We start from the raw sequence: 19,714 nt of genomic DNA on the forward strand, positions 1-19,714 counted from the left end.
CAAGATACTATACCACGCGCCATATAAATCTGCCTAAAAGTTCATTACTCCTAATACTCAGTTGTGACGCATTTTCGAGATTCATTATTTTTATGCGACGTCTTTACGTTACTCCCGGATTTTGCTCGAATCGCTTAACGGTGTGTCTATTCAATTATTGGAATATACCTTTATAATTTTTGTGGTACTAGTCGTGGCAATGGACTTTTAGGCAAAGTTAGGCGGCGGAAGGTATATATATACATATGTAGCTGCAGCTGCATTACATGTTTGGAAGCAGAGTAGTAGGATAATAGGTTACAGATCTAGTGAATAATGTTTTGCCATCATTGATACACATTGATATTTAAACAATCCATTTTTTCTTCTTTCTTTTGATTATTGTTCGTTGTAATTTATTTATTTCTTGGTTTGTTATATTTATTTTTTCTCTTAAGTTTATTTGTGTATGTATAGATAAGTGGTTTATTTATTATATTTGTGTATCGTTCCGTGAGTCACAGACGGTTCTGGCAGAAAATCAGCGCTGCAGGCGTTTAACGCTTCAGCATAATGCTGAGTCAGCGACCGTTTCACTTTCGCGGGGACACACAACATTGTGTATATTGTATTTACTATTTTCATGTGTTTTTCTATTTTTTATTTTATTTGTGTTAATTTTGCTGTATATGTGTGTCTTCTGTTTTAGTGAATAAATGACTTCTTTCTTTCTTTCTTTTTTTCCATCTTATTTTGTCGGATAAGTTCGTATTTATCTTTCTGTCTCAATTAGCTTCAGTGAATTGTAGTAAACTAGTTGAAAAAGCAAGATAAATATGAACGATGACGATGGCAAAACATTATTCACTACATCTGTACAACTTAATCGTGCTACTTACTTGTCCTATTACTTACTTGTCCTATTACTTATTCTGTGTTAATAGTGAGGGCCACAAATTTTCCAAGGTTTCAATTTTATTTGATTACTAGAGTTTACCCGCGGCTTCACACGCGTAAAATATTCGATCTGGTAGTTACAATTGAAATTCGGGGATTTTACAAAATTCCTGTGGGAAATCCCAAAATTTATATCGTAATCTTTATTGAGGTGTTCTGTTAAGAACAACTATCCCGTGGGAATATTGGAATAAAAGTAGCCTATGGGTTATTTCAGACATCCAGCTATCTACATTACAAATTTCATGACTCTAAGCCCAGCGTAATCTGGCGCGCGGCAATGAATGGGTAAAGAGCTTTACAGACTGCAATGCAGGATAATTTGGCTCGAAATTTGAACTTGTGATTTTATTTTGCTCAATATACAAAATGTACACACCCAATATCATATATTCTCAAGTTTTTCGCGATTCTCAAGGTCAGGGAATCGAATTGCTTTCAAATTCCAGAGAAATAATGCGTTGTTTGGGAGAAACGTGTCAAAATGGTGTTGTAGAGCGCCATCCTGCTCTGTCTTGTTTTTTTTGTCCCGTTCTGGCGGTTCACTTTTATATTATGATGCATACCATACATAAATCCCCACTAATTATTTTATGAATGCGAAAGTAACTGTCTGTCTGTCTGTTTGTTACATTTTCACGTCGAAACCACTGAACCGATTTTGATGAAATTTGGTAAGAGATAGTATGATTGAACCCCAAGGATCATCATAGGATCTTTTATTTTGGTAAAGGACGCACCACGCGATAACCTAGATCCACGCAGACGAAGTCGCGAGCATAAGGTAGTTCTTAATAAATCCATAAATTACAGCACACCAATTATAGTTTATTATTACTCCTACCCCCAAATAATTTATTTATTTATTTGTCAATAGTAAAATTACAGCATTAAAGTTAAAACCAATGCGCTGTAAAATTCAGATTATACAAAAGAAATAGATTCTTACACAAAAAGAAATAAAAGAACATAAGTACAATACAAGCAGATGGATTCGAAATAAACAATAACCAATGGCGACACGTATACAAATACTTTCGTTCATCGTTTCGTTTAAGTTCTTCGAGTACCTATGTGTAGTCCTCTGTCAGTGCCCCTGTTCCGAAACGGCCTCGGATAATGAGCAAACTTCCAAAAAAGTAGGAGATAAACCGTAACTTTTAATTAATATTCATGTTAAAGACATTTTTACGTTTTGATGCCATTAAAAAGGAGAGGTTGGTGTTTAAAAAGGTGTCCTAAACATTTCATTCTGGTAAGTTTATTTTTAAGTTTCGCATATAGTTGAACCACCATTTCAATCTCATCTTCTCATTTGAATTCGGTATAATTTAATTTTTTTGTAACGTTATGTAATTTAATAAATTAAATTGGAGCAAGTTGCAAGAAAATACCACATCATTCCAATGGCAGTTACCTGAAACTGATAATAAACTTCGTCGGTGACAATAAACTTAAGTTCCACTAATTTAAGCCTTGTCTAGGCGACAAAACTCCAAAGAACAAGAACAGAGATCCTTACACAAGTTTGAGAGCACCTAAAAATAATAACACAAGCGCCGCCTGCGGGCGCTGATAAACATTTTCACATTGTCAACAGCCGTAAAGCTGATCCGCTTAATTTTCAGCTTTGAATGTATGAGGCTTCTGTACCCTTAGTGTAAGTTTTCGGTTACAAAATACGTCTCGATCGCGTTCGCGTTAAAACCTTAATTTATAAGGAAACACGAACAGCGCCTCTAGCAATTGTTGCAATTGTTCTTGTTTAACGCGAACGCGATCGAGACGTATTTTGTAACCGAAACACAACACTAAGAGCACTGACGTCTATAAAAACTTGTAAACATTGTAAGCACCCGAAATACCTGGCATCTGTTTAGACATTCGCCAAGTTATACGAAAGTAATACGAATTTGGTACTCGTTGCCTTTTATTAGGTTCCAAAGTAAGTGAATGTTACATTACAGTATAGTAATTTAAAGACGAGTTTTTGGGCACCTCTTTTGTACGTAGTAGGAAGTTAAGGGCAAGTAAAATATGCAGGTTTTGATTTACAATACTTTACTTTCCTACCAGCTGTTGCCCGCGATTCCGTTCGCGTAGAATTCTTTTATCGCTATCCCGCGGGAACTATTCAATTTTCCGGCACAAATACCTAATTAGATTAGATTAGAATAAGTAAGAAGATTTTGAACAAAATACTACTTATGAAAAACCGTCTCTATGTGAGTGCAAGGCCTTTATTATTTCCAACTCAGAATCCATTTTAACCGGAACTGAGTCTCTTTTAATTGAATACCTACCACTTTTGCTATTTATCATAAAATTGACTTAAGGAAACTGAAAACAGATGTTGAGAATCGAATAAGGAATTCCAGAGAGGGGCCCGCTCTTCAGTCGAGCTTGGAATACAGATGAACTAAGATAAAGTAAAAAATTCACTGATGTTCTCTAAATGGACTCTGAAATGTTGACACAGTTTGTACCGACTGCTACTTTGGAAAGCCCCATGAAAAATATATGCTAAGTAAATACGGGGCTATGATTGCGTCATTCAAGCGAAATTTAGTTTATTGTGGTGCACACTTAATATTCGGGTAGGTATGAACAAAGTTATATTATCAACTTTAGTTAGTCTTGAGACGTAGATATTTAATTCGGAAAATTATACGAGCTACGTTATCTCAAATGAAACAACGAACGTGACGAAAATTGCTTGGTACATTTTGTAAGACACGCTTGGCGAAGTCTTCCGGCTAAAGGTATCTGTGACCCAAGATATGGTCCAAAGCAGGTAGCAATTAGTAATTAGCTTGGCAACGTTCGCTATATTTGCCGTCTAGCTCCGCGGTTGTCCGTTATTCGTCTATGTTTCATTTTATAAGCGTGTCATTCAATTTTAATGAGCCTCAGCCCGAGTAAGCACATAGAACAATATTTTGTTTCATGTTTAGGGATAGATTAGTGTTGCCATTAGGTTAGTTATGCAAAATGTGGCGGCGGTCTTTTGTGGCCCTCGGCGGCCTTTTCAAGCCCCGGTGGAATACAAAATGAGATGGAGTTTTTCGCTAAAATTGAGTATTTAGTACTGAAGAGATTTTTAAAAGGGAAACACGACTTTTCGTGTAGGTACAAATATTTAACAGACCTTTTTTCGGATTGGGTAATTTTCTTTACGTTCGATTTAGTAGGTAGGTTACTAAGTATTTTTCAATTTCAAATATTTTTATTTCATCCATGCTTGTTAGCAATAGATTAGATATAGAGTTAGACACAAATAAATAAATATAAAGAAATCAAACAAAAGTATCAAAGTACCCTTTTTAGGGTTCCGGAGCCAAAATGGCAAAAACGGAACCCTTATAATTTCGCCATGTCTGTTTGTCTGTCTGTCTGTCTTTCTGTCCGTCCGTCCGCTGCTTTGCTCAGGGACTATCAATGCTAGAAAGCTGTAATTTTGCACGAATATAAATGTAAACTATGCCGACAAAATGGTACAATAAAAAATTTACAATTTGTCATTTGCCTAAGCCAATCATTTGCTACATAATTATTAGTCACATAAAAGTGTGATGAAGTAAAATTTTGCAATATAAAAATATTGCTAAATAAGAAAAATGCGAAGTAAAGTTATGCCAACGATTAGTTTGCCAAATGAAACTTCGGCGAATGGTTGGATGCTAAGTGAAATTTAGCGAAACATATTTCGCCGAAAAGGCAGTACACTCGCCACAATGAACGACAACGTCGACAACTCGCCACTTGTCTTCACATATTGCCCGCAACTCTCGTGATTTCATCAGTCCACCAAATATGAGACCTGCCAACAACGCTTCGCCTTCCATTTCGTAGTCGCCAGTCAATAACCTTTCTTCGCCAATTGCTATCAGTTCTTCAATCGAGTGGCCACCTATTACGAGTACTCGTACAGTAGTAAACCGTACCGTTTAGTAAAACGTACTCGTAGCTATTTTTTTTTTCAATTTTTTACCGGTCATTATTGCATGCTGTATCATCGTATCATGCTAAATAACAATAAACTTGATTTGCTGTTCTGTCTGATTGATGACAAGTGCTGTAGAAACGTAGAATCAATCAGAGTAGTTGATGAATGGGTAGCATGTCGTGTTGCTCGTTATTTTATCACGACTTGTCATTGCAAATTTCAGACAAGAGAAGACAAGACTGAAATAGCTTGACGTTTGGTTTAAATAATGCTTAAAGCATAAGCAAGGAGAACTATACCGGATAGTTAAATAACTCCGTCTCTCTACCTATGAGAACTACTTCATATTATTTAAGTGGTAAACGTGGCTCAATTTGTATGTAGGAGTTAACCTCCAGAATACTGAACTGATTATAAAGAATATTCTACTAATAGTATAGGTAGTGCCACGATCCCACTGTCATTACATGACATGTTATTCCGTGCGTGACCTCAACTCTGGTGGCACTACCTATAGCTACACTACCCTTGATCAATACGGACTACTTTCGGGAAAACAGGAAAGTAAATATTCCTAAGGGGCGCCGACGAAATTGCGGAAGCTGCTAAATTGTAATATTTTATTAATTATAGCCGTTATTTTACATTGAATATTTGTAATTCTACTTTTCTAAGAATTTCACCAACTTATTAAAACCCATTTCGTCGGGGATAGTGCAGATCCGCTTATCTACCATACGTAAATACCACGTACCTACAATATGTGTAGTGTTAAAAAGGATGGCATTAACTTCATATTTGATTTATACTTACTAGCCTTTGCCCGCGACTTTGTCTGCATAGATTTCGATATAAATATCGAAATCCCTACACTCCATATACTACCCCATAGTACCTACAGTCGAACTATTTGAGTCCTGGGTACTGCCTTTTCGCAACTTTTCATTTCGCAACTCTAAGACTGTAAATATTTCAGGATTTATTTCAGGGCCATTGTGCAGAACCCTTAAGTTACGTTAGCAATATGGGCATTTCTATCTACCGTTGTACCCTTAGTTTATCTCTCCGATTTCAATAAAATTTGGGAGGTAGACTCAGTCTATGATTCCGAGCAGTAAAACAGGGTCTCCAGATGTGTCCCCAAAAATTATTAAGGAAAAACGAAAATTATTAAGAAAAATATCGTAATAAATCGGACACATCCATACAATATTTTGGGGACACATCTGGAGACCCTCTTTTTACAGCTCGGAATAATGGACTGAGTCTGATTTCCAAATTTTAATGAAATCGGAGAGATAAACTCAAGGTACAACGGTAGATAGAAATGCTCATATTGTACCATGCTCAAGGAATACAATTTCTCACACAGGAAGGCGTGGGAACGCGTATAAAACGCGAGCCCCAAATCCACACAAATCGTTTGATATTTACTCCGCAAACGAAAAAGAGATTTTTTTTTAAAGTATCCACGATACGCCACGAGGCGATATACGATTAGGTATAATTCGACCGAGGAAATTATACAATTATATATTAAATAATTATATTATATTAAATATTTTAGTTTACTTCATGTTTACTCAGTTCCCCAAAAGATGGCACTGTGCAATGAGTCGCAATTAGTAATTTATTGTCGTTTAGTTTTGTTGTATTGATGTGATGAAAAACATTGTATGTCGCACGGGTGGTACTAGAATTACGAACATCGACTCATTAAAGACTATTCTAATAGACTCTCGTTCGTAATTCCTTATTTACCGCCCTTAAGACACAATGTACTATTGTATGGGTCAAATCTTGGGAGCAAAATTTGACCCACTTTCATCCAGTGCTCCGATCAACTTGAAGTTTAGCATACTTATGTAAATCTGGTGACAATACAATAATCTGATACTTAGTGACATCCTGGTAGTCCGGCTAGGATTGTCTCTGTGGGACGGAACTCCTCAATGGTTTATAGCATCCACTTTAAATTTGGTACGAAAATGTAGTTTGGATGACAATACAAGTACAGTCAACAAAAAGTACAATCAGCAAAAAAAACTTGTATTAAAAATGTAATTTTTAACAAAAACTTCTTTCTAGGAATTTGGAGTAAATCTCTAAATACCTGTACTGCTTACTTTGTAAACTGTGTTTTGGTGTTCAATAAAGAGTCATGGTCAGGCTGAAACTAACAAGCGTTTTCTCAGAGGTAAGACCAAGCTAGATCGATTTTTTTATCCCCGAAAACCCCTACATACCAAATTTCATCGAAATCGTTGGAGCCGTTTCCGAGATCCCCGAAATATATATATATATATATATATATATATATATATTTATACAAGAATTGCTCGCTTAAAGGTATTATTAGATTGTACAAGCTTTTGCCCGCGGCTTCGCCCCCGTGGAATTCGGTTATCGCGCGCTGTTCCCTTGGGAACTGTGCATTTTCCTGGGATAAAAAGTAGCCTATGTCACTCTCTGACCCCTAAACTATCTCTGTGCCAAAAATCACGTCGATCCGTCGCTCCGTTCCGACGTGATAGACAGACAACCATACACACAAACATACAAACACACACTTTTGCATTTATAATATTAAGTATGGATTGTTGGCTATATTCGTCAGATCCGCGGAATTACCCAAAGCTGGTTACGGATTTGTAGATATATGATTACTTCAGCATACGTTAAGTTTTTGACATTCGTGTTTTCTAAGCACTCAAAAATCATGAGAAATTAATACTATAGTACTTTAACTAGACTCGCGCTTACTTTTTGCGACTGACAAGGGGCGCACATCTCCGTAATAAGCTAGCACTCAGCGTCACATACACCCGCAAGTTCTCAGGCAATCTCCTTACCATTTGTCACAAGCACAAGAGAACTTCGAGCTATTTATTGTCTTGAACTTGCCTTTACTGGTTGGAACTGGTCAGAATACGTTTTCCTAAAAATATGTCAAAAATAATCGATGATGATATTAACTTCGACAAAGTATTTTGGATTTCTAGAAAAGCTATGCGCCTAAACCGCTCTCATCCCTATATAGCGCGAGATAAGGCATGGTGCATACAATTTATTTCAATTTTAATATTGTCCGTAGTGTGCATTTCACTACTTTTGTATTCGATACGCTTTGATATTCAAAATGAGAGATTCGCTGATGCCAGTAAAAATGTTATAATGGCTATTGTGGCTGTCACGATAACGTATAAATATGGAATTCTGTTGCATTTTCAAGAATCTATCATATCTCTAATGCGCATCGTGAATGAAGATTACGAGTTAGCAAAAGAGTTTACTGACGAAGAGCAACGTATTGTATTACATTTTGCAATGAGGGGTGATAAAGTGGGCAAGTTTTGGGTAATATCCGCAGTTACCACAGGCGCAATTTTCCCAATAAAAGCTTTTATTCTGATGGGAAAATCTTATTTTGTAGGGGACTTTAAACTCATCGCCATGTTTGAGTTAAAGTACCCCTGGATTTTGGAAGAGTACAAATATGTTCCCGTGTTTTTTGTCATGTGTTTTCTCTTGACATTATTCTTTGATGTATATTCTACCTCCATGTACATAGGATTCGACCCTCTGGTACCAATTTTCATGCTGCATTTATGCGGTCAAATAAATATTCTTAAAATTCGGTTATCAAAGTTGTTTTCAGATCCCTCGGACTCTGATGAATTGGTCAGAGAAAAACTAAGAACAATCATTTTAAAATTACAAGATATTTACAGGTATGATGATGAGGTAATTACTTATTAGCTAAGTATAAGTATAGTTATTTCGTAGTGCTTCATTTAAAAGAAATCTACTTTCCAGCTTCATCGAGGTAATCAAGACAAATTTTACAATGTTGTACGAGTTTAATATGAAAACAACAACTTTTCTTTTACCGCTGACAGCATTTCAAGTTACGGAGGTAAAGGTTTGCAAATATTGAAGCTAAAATTAGGTAGTTTTCCGAGGTTTGAATTATTGTCATGAGGAAAATTTTTGATTGTTCTATCTCATGCTATTGAATTACACAAACGATGTCATTATATTGTTTGGCCTTTTTTAGGTCCGACTTTTTGATAGACTACTTTGTTGAAAAGGAATTTCAACGTTTTGTATTTAAAACGCCTAAGTGAACTTTACTCGTAATCCTAAACTATGTTTCAGTCCCTACGGAACGGAGAAGTCAATTTGGAATTCATTGGTTTCTTTACTGGTGTTATTCTACACTTCTTCATGCCCTGCTATTACAGCGATCTTCTAATGGAAACGGTATGAATTAAGATATTTTTCATTCATTAATATAATCTCACTGTATCTTAGTTTTTTAATGTAATAGCCTACCCAATGAAGACCAAAAACTGCCTCTCAGGGGAAAAAACTCACGTATAAGCGAATTTTGGCATAGTTGTAGGGAATGGTGTTTTAAACCGCATACTAAAAGTTTCCCTTTACTTGCCCGAATTTCATTTGCCCGAATTTCACTTGCCATACCAACGTTTGCCATAAAATATATAGAACCGTGCTGTTTCCAGGATTTTTTAAAATGTCGTCATATAGAATGCAGTAGGTTAGGTTAGGTTAGTTTAATATCAACTTTGAAGAAATGACTATTTCTGAAATAAATTACTTTATGGAAAATGAAAATTCTAGAAAACGATACATTCGGGCATATGAAATTCGGGCAAACGATAGAGAACCACTAAAAGTACTGATGGGTTGGAGTGGAGCTAACTTTGTAAAGGTCCCATTTTTTAGTTTTTCGTAAATAACTCGGCCAGCCCACAGCAAAAAATGTTCGAAGACATAAGCAATCTACATAAAAAGAAGAAGATGGAAAATAAAAAATAAGCACATTTCTTTAAGTATGGTGATGGATGGCTGTTCGTTACTCTTTCACGCAGAAACTACTGAACGGATTTGCATGAAATTTGCAATAAATACCCTGGATTAACATATAGGCTACTTTTTATTCCAAAATAATCTATGGTTCCTGTGGGATCAAAAGGATCACAAAGTTTTAAACTACATAATAATTCAACGCGAGCGAAGTTGCGGGTAAAAAAAAATCTAAACAATATCTAAATATCTAAAAGCTGTCTCGGCGCCCAATATAATTCTTTGCTTTCGACACTCGAGACTCTAGGTCCTTGGGGTAAGGGTGCGCTGGAGCTACACAGGGAGCTCAGCAATAGGATAAAGGAGGCAACAGGCAACCCTCGCGCCGGCAGCTTCCTCGCGCAAAAAATCTCTATCGCAGTTCAACGCGGGAATGCTGCCTGCGTGATGAGCACGATGCCAAGAGGCCCACCTCTCTTTTTTAATTAAAGTTTTAGTTTTATTTATTTCAATTTAATAGTAGTTTTAGTCCTATGGATATTTTGTATTTTCTTAATATTTCTTAATAAATTAATATTAGTAAAATAATTTTTACTTATCTTCAAAATTCTGACAGACGAATAATAAATACTCCTGTTTGGTATCATCTTTAAGTAGGTACTTCATGCACAGGGTGATGATTTTCGTATGGCACTATACTCGTGTGGATGGGAGACGCACTCGGACCTGCGCGTACGCCGCACCGTCCTGTTCATGATGACTCGAGCCACGAAGCCGCTCGTCATCAGCACCGTTTTTTACGCCATCTGCCTGGATACCTTCGCCAAGGTAAATGTATAGTTTAATAAGTCCATTCATCATTTTTATTGCGTTTAGTAACAGCTTATTTACTAAAGCACTGGGAAGATTGGTTTTGATTATTCTGTTCATCCCAGCCTATATACGTCCCACTGCTGGGCCTGTGCCTCCCTTTTCCTCCGCTACTCTTCCCTATCCTAAGCATACACCTGCCAATCCAGCTGAAATACATACGCTCACGTCATCTCGTCACGATAGTCGTCGTTGACTAAAATTTAAACCTCTTTTTGTAAAATTTGAACCAACTCTAACAATATTTAGAAGTCCAAATCGAACGATGTTATTCGTAAGCAATAGATACATTTAAAAATACTTTTTCTCAAACATGCTAGGTATGTAATATCTATGGCTTCAAAATATACTGTTGCAGGCCTGCAAGACAACAGTCTTTTGTTTCAATGCAAAACGTCAAATATCCACGATAAAGGCCATTATATGTACATGTTTTTTTATAGCAATTTGATTTTACTGGGATTATTTTAACATTTTAAATCATGTTACGATGAAATAAACACATATAAATGGCATTTATAATTTGAGTCTGGTACAATTTTAGTTGTCTTACGAATAAAACATTGATTTCTTGGAGTTTTTATTTCTTGCAGTGCATGTTTGAGAAAAGCACTATACAAGCCTCGGCGTGAAAGAACATGCCAGCCTCGTATACCTATCCTCGTATGTCTATACATACTCAGCCTGCAAGCCTTTCTTTCCCGGCCTCTGCAGTAATGTACTATTGTTGAATGAGCTGAAATGGATCGCACTCGTGATCATTTCGAAAATTAATCGTTCTATTCTATGTAGTGGTAGGTACCGACTTTAAATAGTTAACAAGGATTATATCGAAGATATTATGGGCTTAAAAAATATTATTACTTTAAAATCTGTAAGCTTATTTATCTCTGTTTCTGTCATAAGAAATATTTCCACAATCCTGTCAAGAACTATTTCTTCGCGAACGAACCTAAAAACTTGATTTTAAACATGTCATTCAAAAAACAGCCAGATTATTAAGAGATATACATGGTAATAGTATTAATAAAATGGTTCCATTCAAATTTGTAGAATGATAATTGCTACAATTGGTATTTGGTGACTTAGGTGACTTTTGGTGATTTCCCTTCAAATAGCGAACTTACTGTGTCAAAAATAAAGTTGTGTTAAATACTTGTGATGTATAGATATCATTTAATAATATTGTAAATCTGTTTTAAAAAATAAAGTAAAGTAAAGTTTTTCCGAACCGGTGGTAGATTTTTTTTGACATTCATAAGTGCCCTCTTGTTCTGAGAGGAGGCCTGTGCCCAGCAGTGGGACGTATATAGGCTGGGATGAAGGGCTTGTTTTAGAGATATTTTATATATATTTTTGTAAAGATATTTTGACTTTTACTTTGACTTATATACCTACTTATTTAAATTTAAGCGTGGACAAACAAAGCTCAATTATGTTATTTCTAGATTTTATTATTATCTAAACAAGATAAGACTTGATTGTTGTATGAGATAAAAATTACTTTTTGCTCATATTTTTTCATTCTTATATTAGGATCAGTAATTATCTTACAAGTATTTAGTATCCGAGCCTCAGATTAACATTTAAAGGGTAAGTAATTGTTAATTAAATCGTTGTTGAATCTAAAAGAAAAATGTCTTCGTATTTCTTTTACTCCATATTCTTTAATAATAATAGTCTACGCTTACACCAGACGTCAAGGATTCAAATTATACTGAACGCGTCTAAAACAGCCCTCTAAATCTATAAATACCTCTGTTTCTCTGAGGTTAATTACTTTTTTGACACGGAGTGATCGTCAAGTAAAAAAAAGTATGAACGAAAACAAACTTTTACGCAGTTTTAGGTTTAAAATAAATACTTACCATACTTATTCTGTGGAAATATATGAAGAGATATTGTTGAAAACCACTGGAAAACGATATCATAGTCGTCAATGAGAGCTTTGTTCACTTAATGTGGGTGAAAGATAAGCTGTGTACCCTTAATATATACGAGTAGTTAAAATAAATATATTTGCTGGCATTAGTGTTTAGTTAGCATGTTTCAATTTTTTCTTCTCGACTAACCCTATAGTGGGGGGTATCGTTGGATAAACCATTGAGTGCAATGGGGTTGCCAGGACGATTTTTCGATTCATTGATTTGTTGGCGAAATATTCAACTTTAAAGTGCAAATTTACATTAAAATGATTAGATTAAAGTGTATCAAACTTTCAAGGAAAACTACTACGGCTAAGTTTTCTTGAGAATTATTAGTAGTTTAAGAGTAAATAACAGCAGTATTAAATATACCTAAACTTGGAAGATTCCGTATAATATACGAAATCCTTAGAAAATTTTTACTTATTTTTTTCGTAATGGCTACTGAACCCTATTTTGGGCGTGTCCGACACGCTCTTGGCTGATTTTTTATAATTAATTATAATGCAGATCCCTGCTTCGTGAAGGCAACTTCGATAAATGATGAAATGTAAATAACTAACTTATGCCCGACTTATTTACTTAAACCCCGCAAACTAAAAGAAGGTCAGTTTCCTTTCCCATGGGAATTTCAAAAAAATGTTGTAGTGCATCTTTATGATCCTCAAGGAATATGCCTGCCATGCTTCTGCCAGGTGTTTGTCTAGGTGCTATCTGGCTCTAGTGCGTAAGGCTGTGTGCCCGTCAATCGATCACGTTGCTCTTTTATTTATAGGTATAGATATGTAAAAGCGGACGATGGTTATAATAATACAGTAGTCAAAGAGCAAATCTACCCGATTAACATCCCATGGCATGGTAGTGATAATTTATTGTGTGCAAGAAAAGAAATGTTACAGGCAATCTTTTCGCAGCTCAAAAATTTTCTAGCTACTTTCTGACGGCGAGGCGGAACTGTATACCTACTTGCGTTGTCATTTGAACTACATATCCGTCCGTACCAAATTTCAAATCGATGCCATTAACCACTGAGGAGTTCCCTCCTGCGGAGAGGATCCTGGCAAGACTACCAAAATGTCACTACCAGATTATTGTATTGTCGCCAAATTTACATAAGTATGCCAAATTTCAAGTCAATCGAACCACTACAAGTTGGTCAAATTTAGCTTCCAAGATTGCTCCTAAACAAATAAATATGGTTCCTTTTTCTAATAAGTACATAATAGTAAGTTAGTAAATTTAAGTGAAACCATAATATGTTATAATGCAGGTACGTTCTTTTTCAGATGTGCCGCGAAGCTTACTCTATATTTAATCTGATGAATGCAGCCTGGGCTTAAAAAAATGTTCGCACGCAAGAAATATCTAGAGCACTTATGTAACTGATTCTTCATTACCTCTTATTCTTCATATGTGTAGAGAAAGTGACCTTTTTGTTTTATTACTTTGCTTGTCAGTGTAAGCACGCACAAAACTATAACTCTGGTAGCACTTATATTTTAGTTTCATCATTTATAATCGCCAAATCCATAACAAAATACACGATTAAATATAAAATAGTCTCTTTTTAAATTGGTACCTATTCTTATCCCTTAGGCTTGCTTATCGCGAGTCTAGTCGCAAATAGCCGTCGGCCTACATATGTCTCCTCTCGGATTGAGAAGCCTTAGACTGTAGTTCCCATACGGGCCCAGTGCGGATTGAGAACTTCTTGATTTGCTTAACATGTTTAGGTTTTCTCATGATGTTTTCCATCACCGAAAAGATAATAGTAATTTCCACAAACGATTTCGCACATGAATTTAAAAAAACTCAGAGCTACGAGCCCTGTGCTTGATTGATTTTTATTTATTATTGGTCAAATCATTAAGCTACCGTGGCATTTCGTACGATATCAGAGCTCTAATTTTATTCACCGTACAATTTGAGGCGTTGGTTGGTATTCGATGTTCATAATAGCAACAATTCGCTATTTCAACAAACCACCTGTATGAGAGTGTTATCATACATAATGTATGAGTGCGTGTGACACACTGATAATAAGCTCCAGTATAATGCAACAGCTCACTAGAACTACGAGTAGGTTTTGCGTTGCAATTTATCATTTCTCAACATTTAATCGTACGCGCTACGAAATAAGATTGAAGTTTTAGTGCACTTCGGAATGAACACAGGGCTTTCTGATGACGAGCTAGTTGTAGGTAGTGGATAATTGGGGAACAGCCGAAATTACCAACTATCCCATTTAGCCACGCAAACACACGGATAAATAAACTTTAATACGTATTGTTGCTTGGAACCGGGATAGACAAGAAAACAAAGATCGTATGATGGACACGTTTCAACTCTCTCATCCGTAGGTAAGGCTGCCCTTTAATGTGGAGTTAGTTGTTAACTCAGACATAAGTAAATTGATTTAGGTACTTGTACGTACACTGGACGGATTTGATCATAATTTGCAAATTCCAGGAACGTTTTAGACGGAGTAAATTAAGTTATCACTCATTTTCAGTCATTCCAACCATCTCAGAAAGTCAGAAGTCAGTGGTCTTTCAATATTTGTTCATTATTGCATCGCATGTGGTTTAATCCTAAAATCCCTTGCATAACAAATAACTATTTTTATGTCTATGACATACTATGTTATACCTATGACAGTAACCACCAAAAATGACTCCACACTGCGCACGTTTTTTAGCGTACCTTTTGTTAGGAGAGGGGCTCAGCTAACACTGGATATTGATACATAAGTACCTACACATTTGTACGAAACTCTCATAGTGCGAGACAGACACGCACTTAGCCGGTTGTTTTACTTCGTGTTTCAGAACTACGACTTCAAAACCTAAAATAAAAGGGACCTAGATGTTCTAAAAAGCCATCCAGCCAGGCCAGTCATAGGTCAGTGATCACGGAACCAATAAAAATATGTAATTCTGTGAAAGCGACACGCCAGCAAATTGTGTCCAAATTTGTGGGTATGTTAGGACCTACTAAAACCTATAGGTATTAAAAAAAAACGAAAAACCCGACTGCCTTAACCTTATTGACGCCAACGACTCATATATACGCACCGCAGGTTCCACGCGAACGACCTATATATACGTCCATTACTTCAATGGAAAAACAACTTTCGTTGCATTATGTTCAGGTTTACTTTTAGGCATTGCAATATAGAAGCCTGGCGAAAAGGTTAAAAAACTAAAAGGAAGAATTGGCTTAAAACTCTAAGTTGCTTATTTAATGACGGCGGTGGTACTAATGGAACCAAATATATATATATCAGATATATTTACTACTACTTCAAATACAAAAGACATCACCCAGATTCTTCTTTCTTTCTTTTAAAGTTAACACTCGGGAGCCATTACTATGATTTTTTGAGCTGGACACGATTTGAATCAATGGGTTCCGACTGTTGAACTTTAAATTAGCTACTTAGCAGAGATTTAGACCACTAGACTTAGGTGTTTTCTTCCTTTTGGTTTTATTAAGACATTCGAGTTTTTATTATTTACATTTTATTGTTTTATTTCATGCTTTTTGATATTTCTGTGAAAATGGTAGATTTACTCCTTGTTTCACCATCCATTGATTAAATTGTTTGACGGATAATTGTGTGCCGTCTCTGTTTGTTTTGTTCGAATAGATGTCTATTCGAACACACGGCATCACATTTATCCGTCAAATAAAATTAATCAATGGTTGGTAAAACAGCCCCTAAAAGTATTAGGTATAACCTATACATATTTATAATGTGCGAATTATTAGCTTTTATTTGATACCCATATTGTTACAATACAAAATATTTTGCCATATTGAAATATTATACTTACTCTATGTCACTCAGTTATGACGATACCTCATATATTAAAATCCGTCCAGCCGTTTAGGCTGCAGCGAGGACCAAAAAATGGAGATACATACCGACATACATACCTACATACATTCATACATACATACTTAAGCTCAAAAAACAACCTTCCATCAGGCAGTCGGGTAAATAGTATGAGCAGCGCTAACTGCACGCGTCACTTGCGTCGGATTTTGTACCTGTAGGTACGGTACCCGCAGATGTTGTACCCGCTCGGTGCACCCGGGCCAGCTAGCGTAGCCTTTATTATTCATGGATGAACCTTTTGATTGTTTAAAAGTTTAATAGGTTTAGGAACCGTCATGTTTAATCACACTTTTGTAAAAAGTTAAATTTAATTGCATAAATTCTTCAGGCGATGCGGATGCCGTTAAAATGCCTGCAATTAAAATATGTACAGTCACCAGCATTCATATCTGCTACAGCGGAGCGTGCAAAAATATCTGACACGTCCTTCCGGCCCTAGAAATAGAGTCGTATTTATGCACGCTTGTTGTGTCAGATATTGGTGCTGGTGACTGTACATTGTAGGCGCTAAATTAACCGAAACTTGACAGAAAACTAATTAATTTGAGCATGGCTGAAATTTCTAAGTGGCAAAACAAACGCCAAATACTAAGAATTTCAGCGGAACGTGCCCGGCAAGGAGAATAATTATGCTTCTACTACCGCTTGTCTAATTTATACCTACTTAAGTTAGCTAGCTTATAAATTTCGTTGAAGCACAGGAATAACATAGACCTCTAAGGGCCCTCGCCCACGGCGGCTTTTTATAGCGATGCTGTCGGGCATTTACGAAACGCATCGCTGCGCGCGCTAGTCGCATTTGCAACGCGCTACAGAAGCGATGCCAACGCGCGACCTTGTCAGGCGACATCGTGGACAGAACGGAGGGAGGGTGGGAAGGGAAGGGTGGTGAAGCGGACAGTATCGCGTTTGCATCGCGACTGAATCGTGTTATGTGGACGAGGGCACACAGCTAGCGACCGTATCGATGCGAACGCACGACAGCACAGCATCGCTACAAAAAGTCGCCGGTGGCGAGGGCTCTAAGCGTATCATTATAGCAACTCCCACTTGTTCCCAGCTCGTTGTCCCGTGGCTGTTAGTTAGTTGAACGTCTCCTTGACATAGCCGAAAGGAAAATCTAAAGGACCAAATGGACTTCTGGCTCGACTCACTCTTTCTTTCACGTGTTACCGAGTTACCGAAGTTCACATACTTGACCGAACTTCCATTTGGTAGTTTATTTAGTAAATTTGACAAAAAAGTAGCATAATGCCCTTATACATAACCAACCATGCCACCAGCACCGGTAAAGGTATTTCCTAAATAAATTAGGTCCAGAGTCCGTACCGTCCCTCTCACTCTCATTAAATAGTAAAAGTGTCAGACGGACGGAATGACACGAATCGAATTTTTCGGATTTCGTAGTAGCCCTGCTGGTGCTTCGCGCGCCGCTACGGCGGCGCGCTCGCTTCGCTCGCTCGGTCGCGCATTTTGTGGCCGCAATTGTATCTAACACTCCTCGTTTCAATCGTTGTCAGTTTTTCCATACCTAAATTGACGGTAAAAGTGGCCATTCAAATATGTTTTAAATAGGAGATATTTGGCCCCTCCCAGTGCTGGTTATGTAAGATAGTTATGTACCAACCGGGAATAAGGTGCATCAGACCTTTGAAGGAAATAAAAGCGATGGCAGTAACTTTTGTCTTATGCGCTTGAAATAACGACGTTCAACAAGTGCTGTCCGCTGGAAATTAATTTCAAGATCGACACGTCCAAGCAAAACTGTTAATAACGTTTATTCCACAAATTCTGCTTTAAACGAAAACTAATTTTAAATTCAAAAGGTAAAATGCAGGAGCGGCCGCTTCTCTCCACTGCATGCGAGCTGCAGAGGCCCTAGCACACTGGCGTTTTTTTCTGGACAGGCATCGATCTTTCCAAACACGCATACCACCGAAGAAAATAATTACCTTACGTAATAGTGTACCTTTTCACAATCAATTTTACAATATTTTTTTAGCAGGTAAAAAACGGTAATAAGACGCAGCGAAAAGGTTCTTATTAATTTCACTTTTTGTCTCTAAAAAACATTATATTCACTAAACTAAACCATTCGAAGGATTTATTTCTGTATCACGAGTTTGATATACAAGTGCTTTTTCCACTTATACTAAACGACTCATACTAAAATCCGTTTTTAAGAAAAGAATCTTCAGTTTAAAGTGAACTTAAATAATTTATTTGCTCACCCGCGACCTTATGATAGCTAAGTTTATGCAAAATATTCCTCCACCTCCACACTGTAAGAACACACACTAATCACACAAACCCAGTTAGACACAGTCTAAGTTAGACTATCATAAGGTCGCGGGTGAGCAAAGAAATTCTTTGAGTTCATTGATATGGACCTCCGCAAAGTAACGCCTGATTCAATAAATTTTCATCAGTTTAAATATCTTCTCAGCTAAAAGTTTTGGCTATGCGTTGGCACAGTCAGCCAAGACGAACAATTTTATTAGTATTATGCAGGTTTCTACAATACCCTATACCCTTTCGTGCTAGGTCAGCTTCAGGATAGAAATAAAAACAGTTTTCGCCATTTGTTTCGACATCGGAGTTGCGTTTTTTCTCGGCCGCCGCCCGCCCGCTTCAATTAGTTGCCGACGTGCGGCAACCCGACGGCCCGACACAATTCCATTCATCACAGTTCCGTAATTAATGCTTGAAAATTCACTCCACTCAAACAAAATCTGGACTGTTATGTCGAAGAAGCGTTAGATCAAAATGTGTGAACTCCTATTAGTAAACATTCAAAGTACAAGTTTAATAAGTATCAGAAGTAAAGTAATTACATATCTAATTTATTTATAGTATCATTCAATTCCGTTAATTGAGTTCCGTTCCGTTGGGAAAGGCGTGATTTTATGTAAGTACCTAAGTAGGTATGTATCATTCAATCAAATTTGACAAACTGATTTCCTACTGAATCGCAGCACGAGATCTGAAATTGCCAGACTTTTGACTGCAGGCCCAACGGAAGCTAACTACTGGCTACACGCCTTTCCATCAGCCAACACTGGCACATTCATAGAGTCCGACCCTCAGAATTTAAATAATGTTTGCAAATAGAAGTTTCATGTACCAGTGCACCACATAAATGCCCCTGTGGCACTGAGGTAGACACGCTGGAGCACCACGGCATTTCTTGCCAGAAGATTGCCTTCTGTAGGCACTCTGTCCTTAATGACAGCATCCGCCGCTTTCTTGCCACCGTCAACGAGCTGGCCTTACTGGGGCCACCGGGCATATCCAGGACGATGGTAA

General features: G+C 37.0%; 2 protein-coding genes across 2 annotated transcripts in view; both read left to right on the forward strand.

Annotated features, from left to right (window-relative positions):
• Positions 1-19,714, forward strand: part of LOC141427538 (RNA-binding motif protein, X-linked 2) — a 219,289-nt gene that overhangs the window by 74,675 nt on the left and 124,900 nt on the right. The gene's annotated exons all lie outside the window — the stretch shown is intronic.
• LOC141427541 (odorant receptor 2a-like) lies at positions 7,801-14,064 on the forward strand. The gene is made up of 6 exons (XM_074087078.1): positions 7,801-7,804; positions 8,541-8,613; positions 8,699-8,798; positions 9,041-9,145; positions 10,385-10,540; positions 13,794-14,064. Exons 3-6 carry the CDS (start codon positions 8,730-8,732, stop codon positions 13,845-13,847), a joined length of 384 nt encoding a protein of 127 aa, XP_073943179.1. The 5' UTR covers positions 7,801-7,804; positions 8,541-8,613; positions 8,699-8,729; the 3' UTR covers positions 13,848-14,064.

This window comes from Choristoneura fumiferana, chromosome 4 (assembly GCF_025370935.1).
Source record: "Choristoneura fumiferana chromosome 4, NRCan_CFum_1, whole genome shotgun sequence".
Lineage (NCBI taxonomy): Eukaryota > Metazoa > Arthropoda > Insecta > Lepidoptera > Tortricidae > Choristoneura > Choristoneura fumiferana.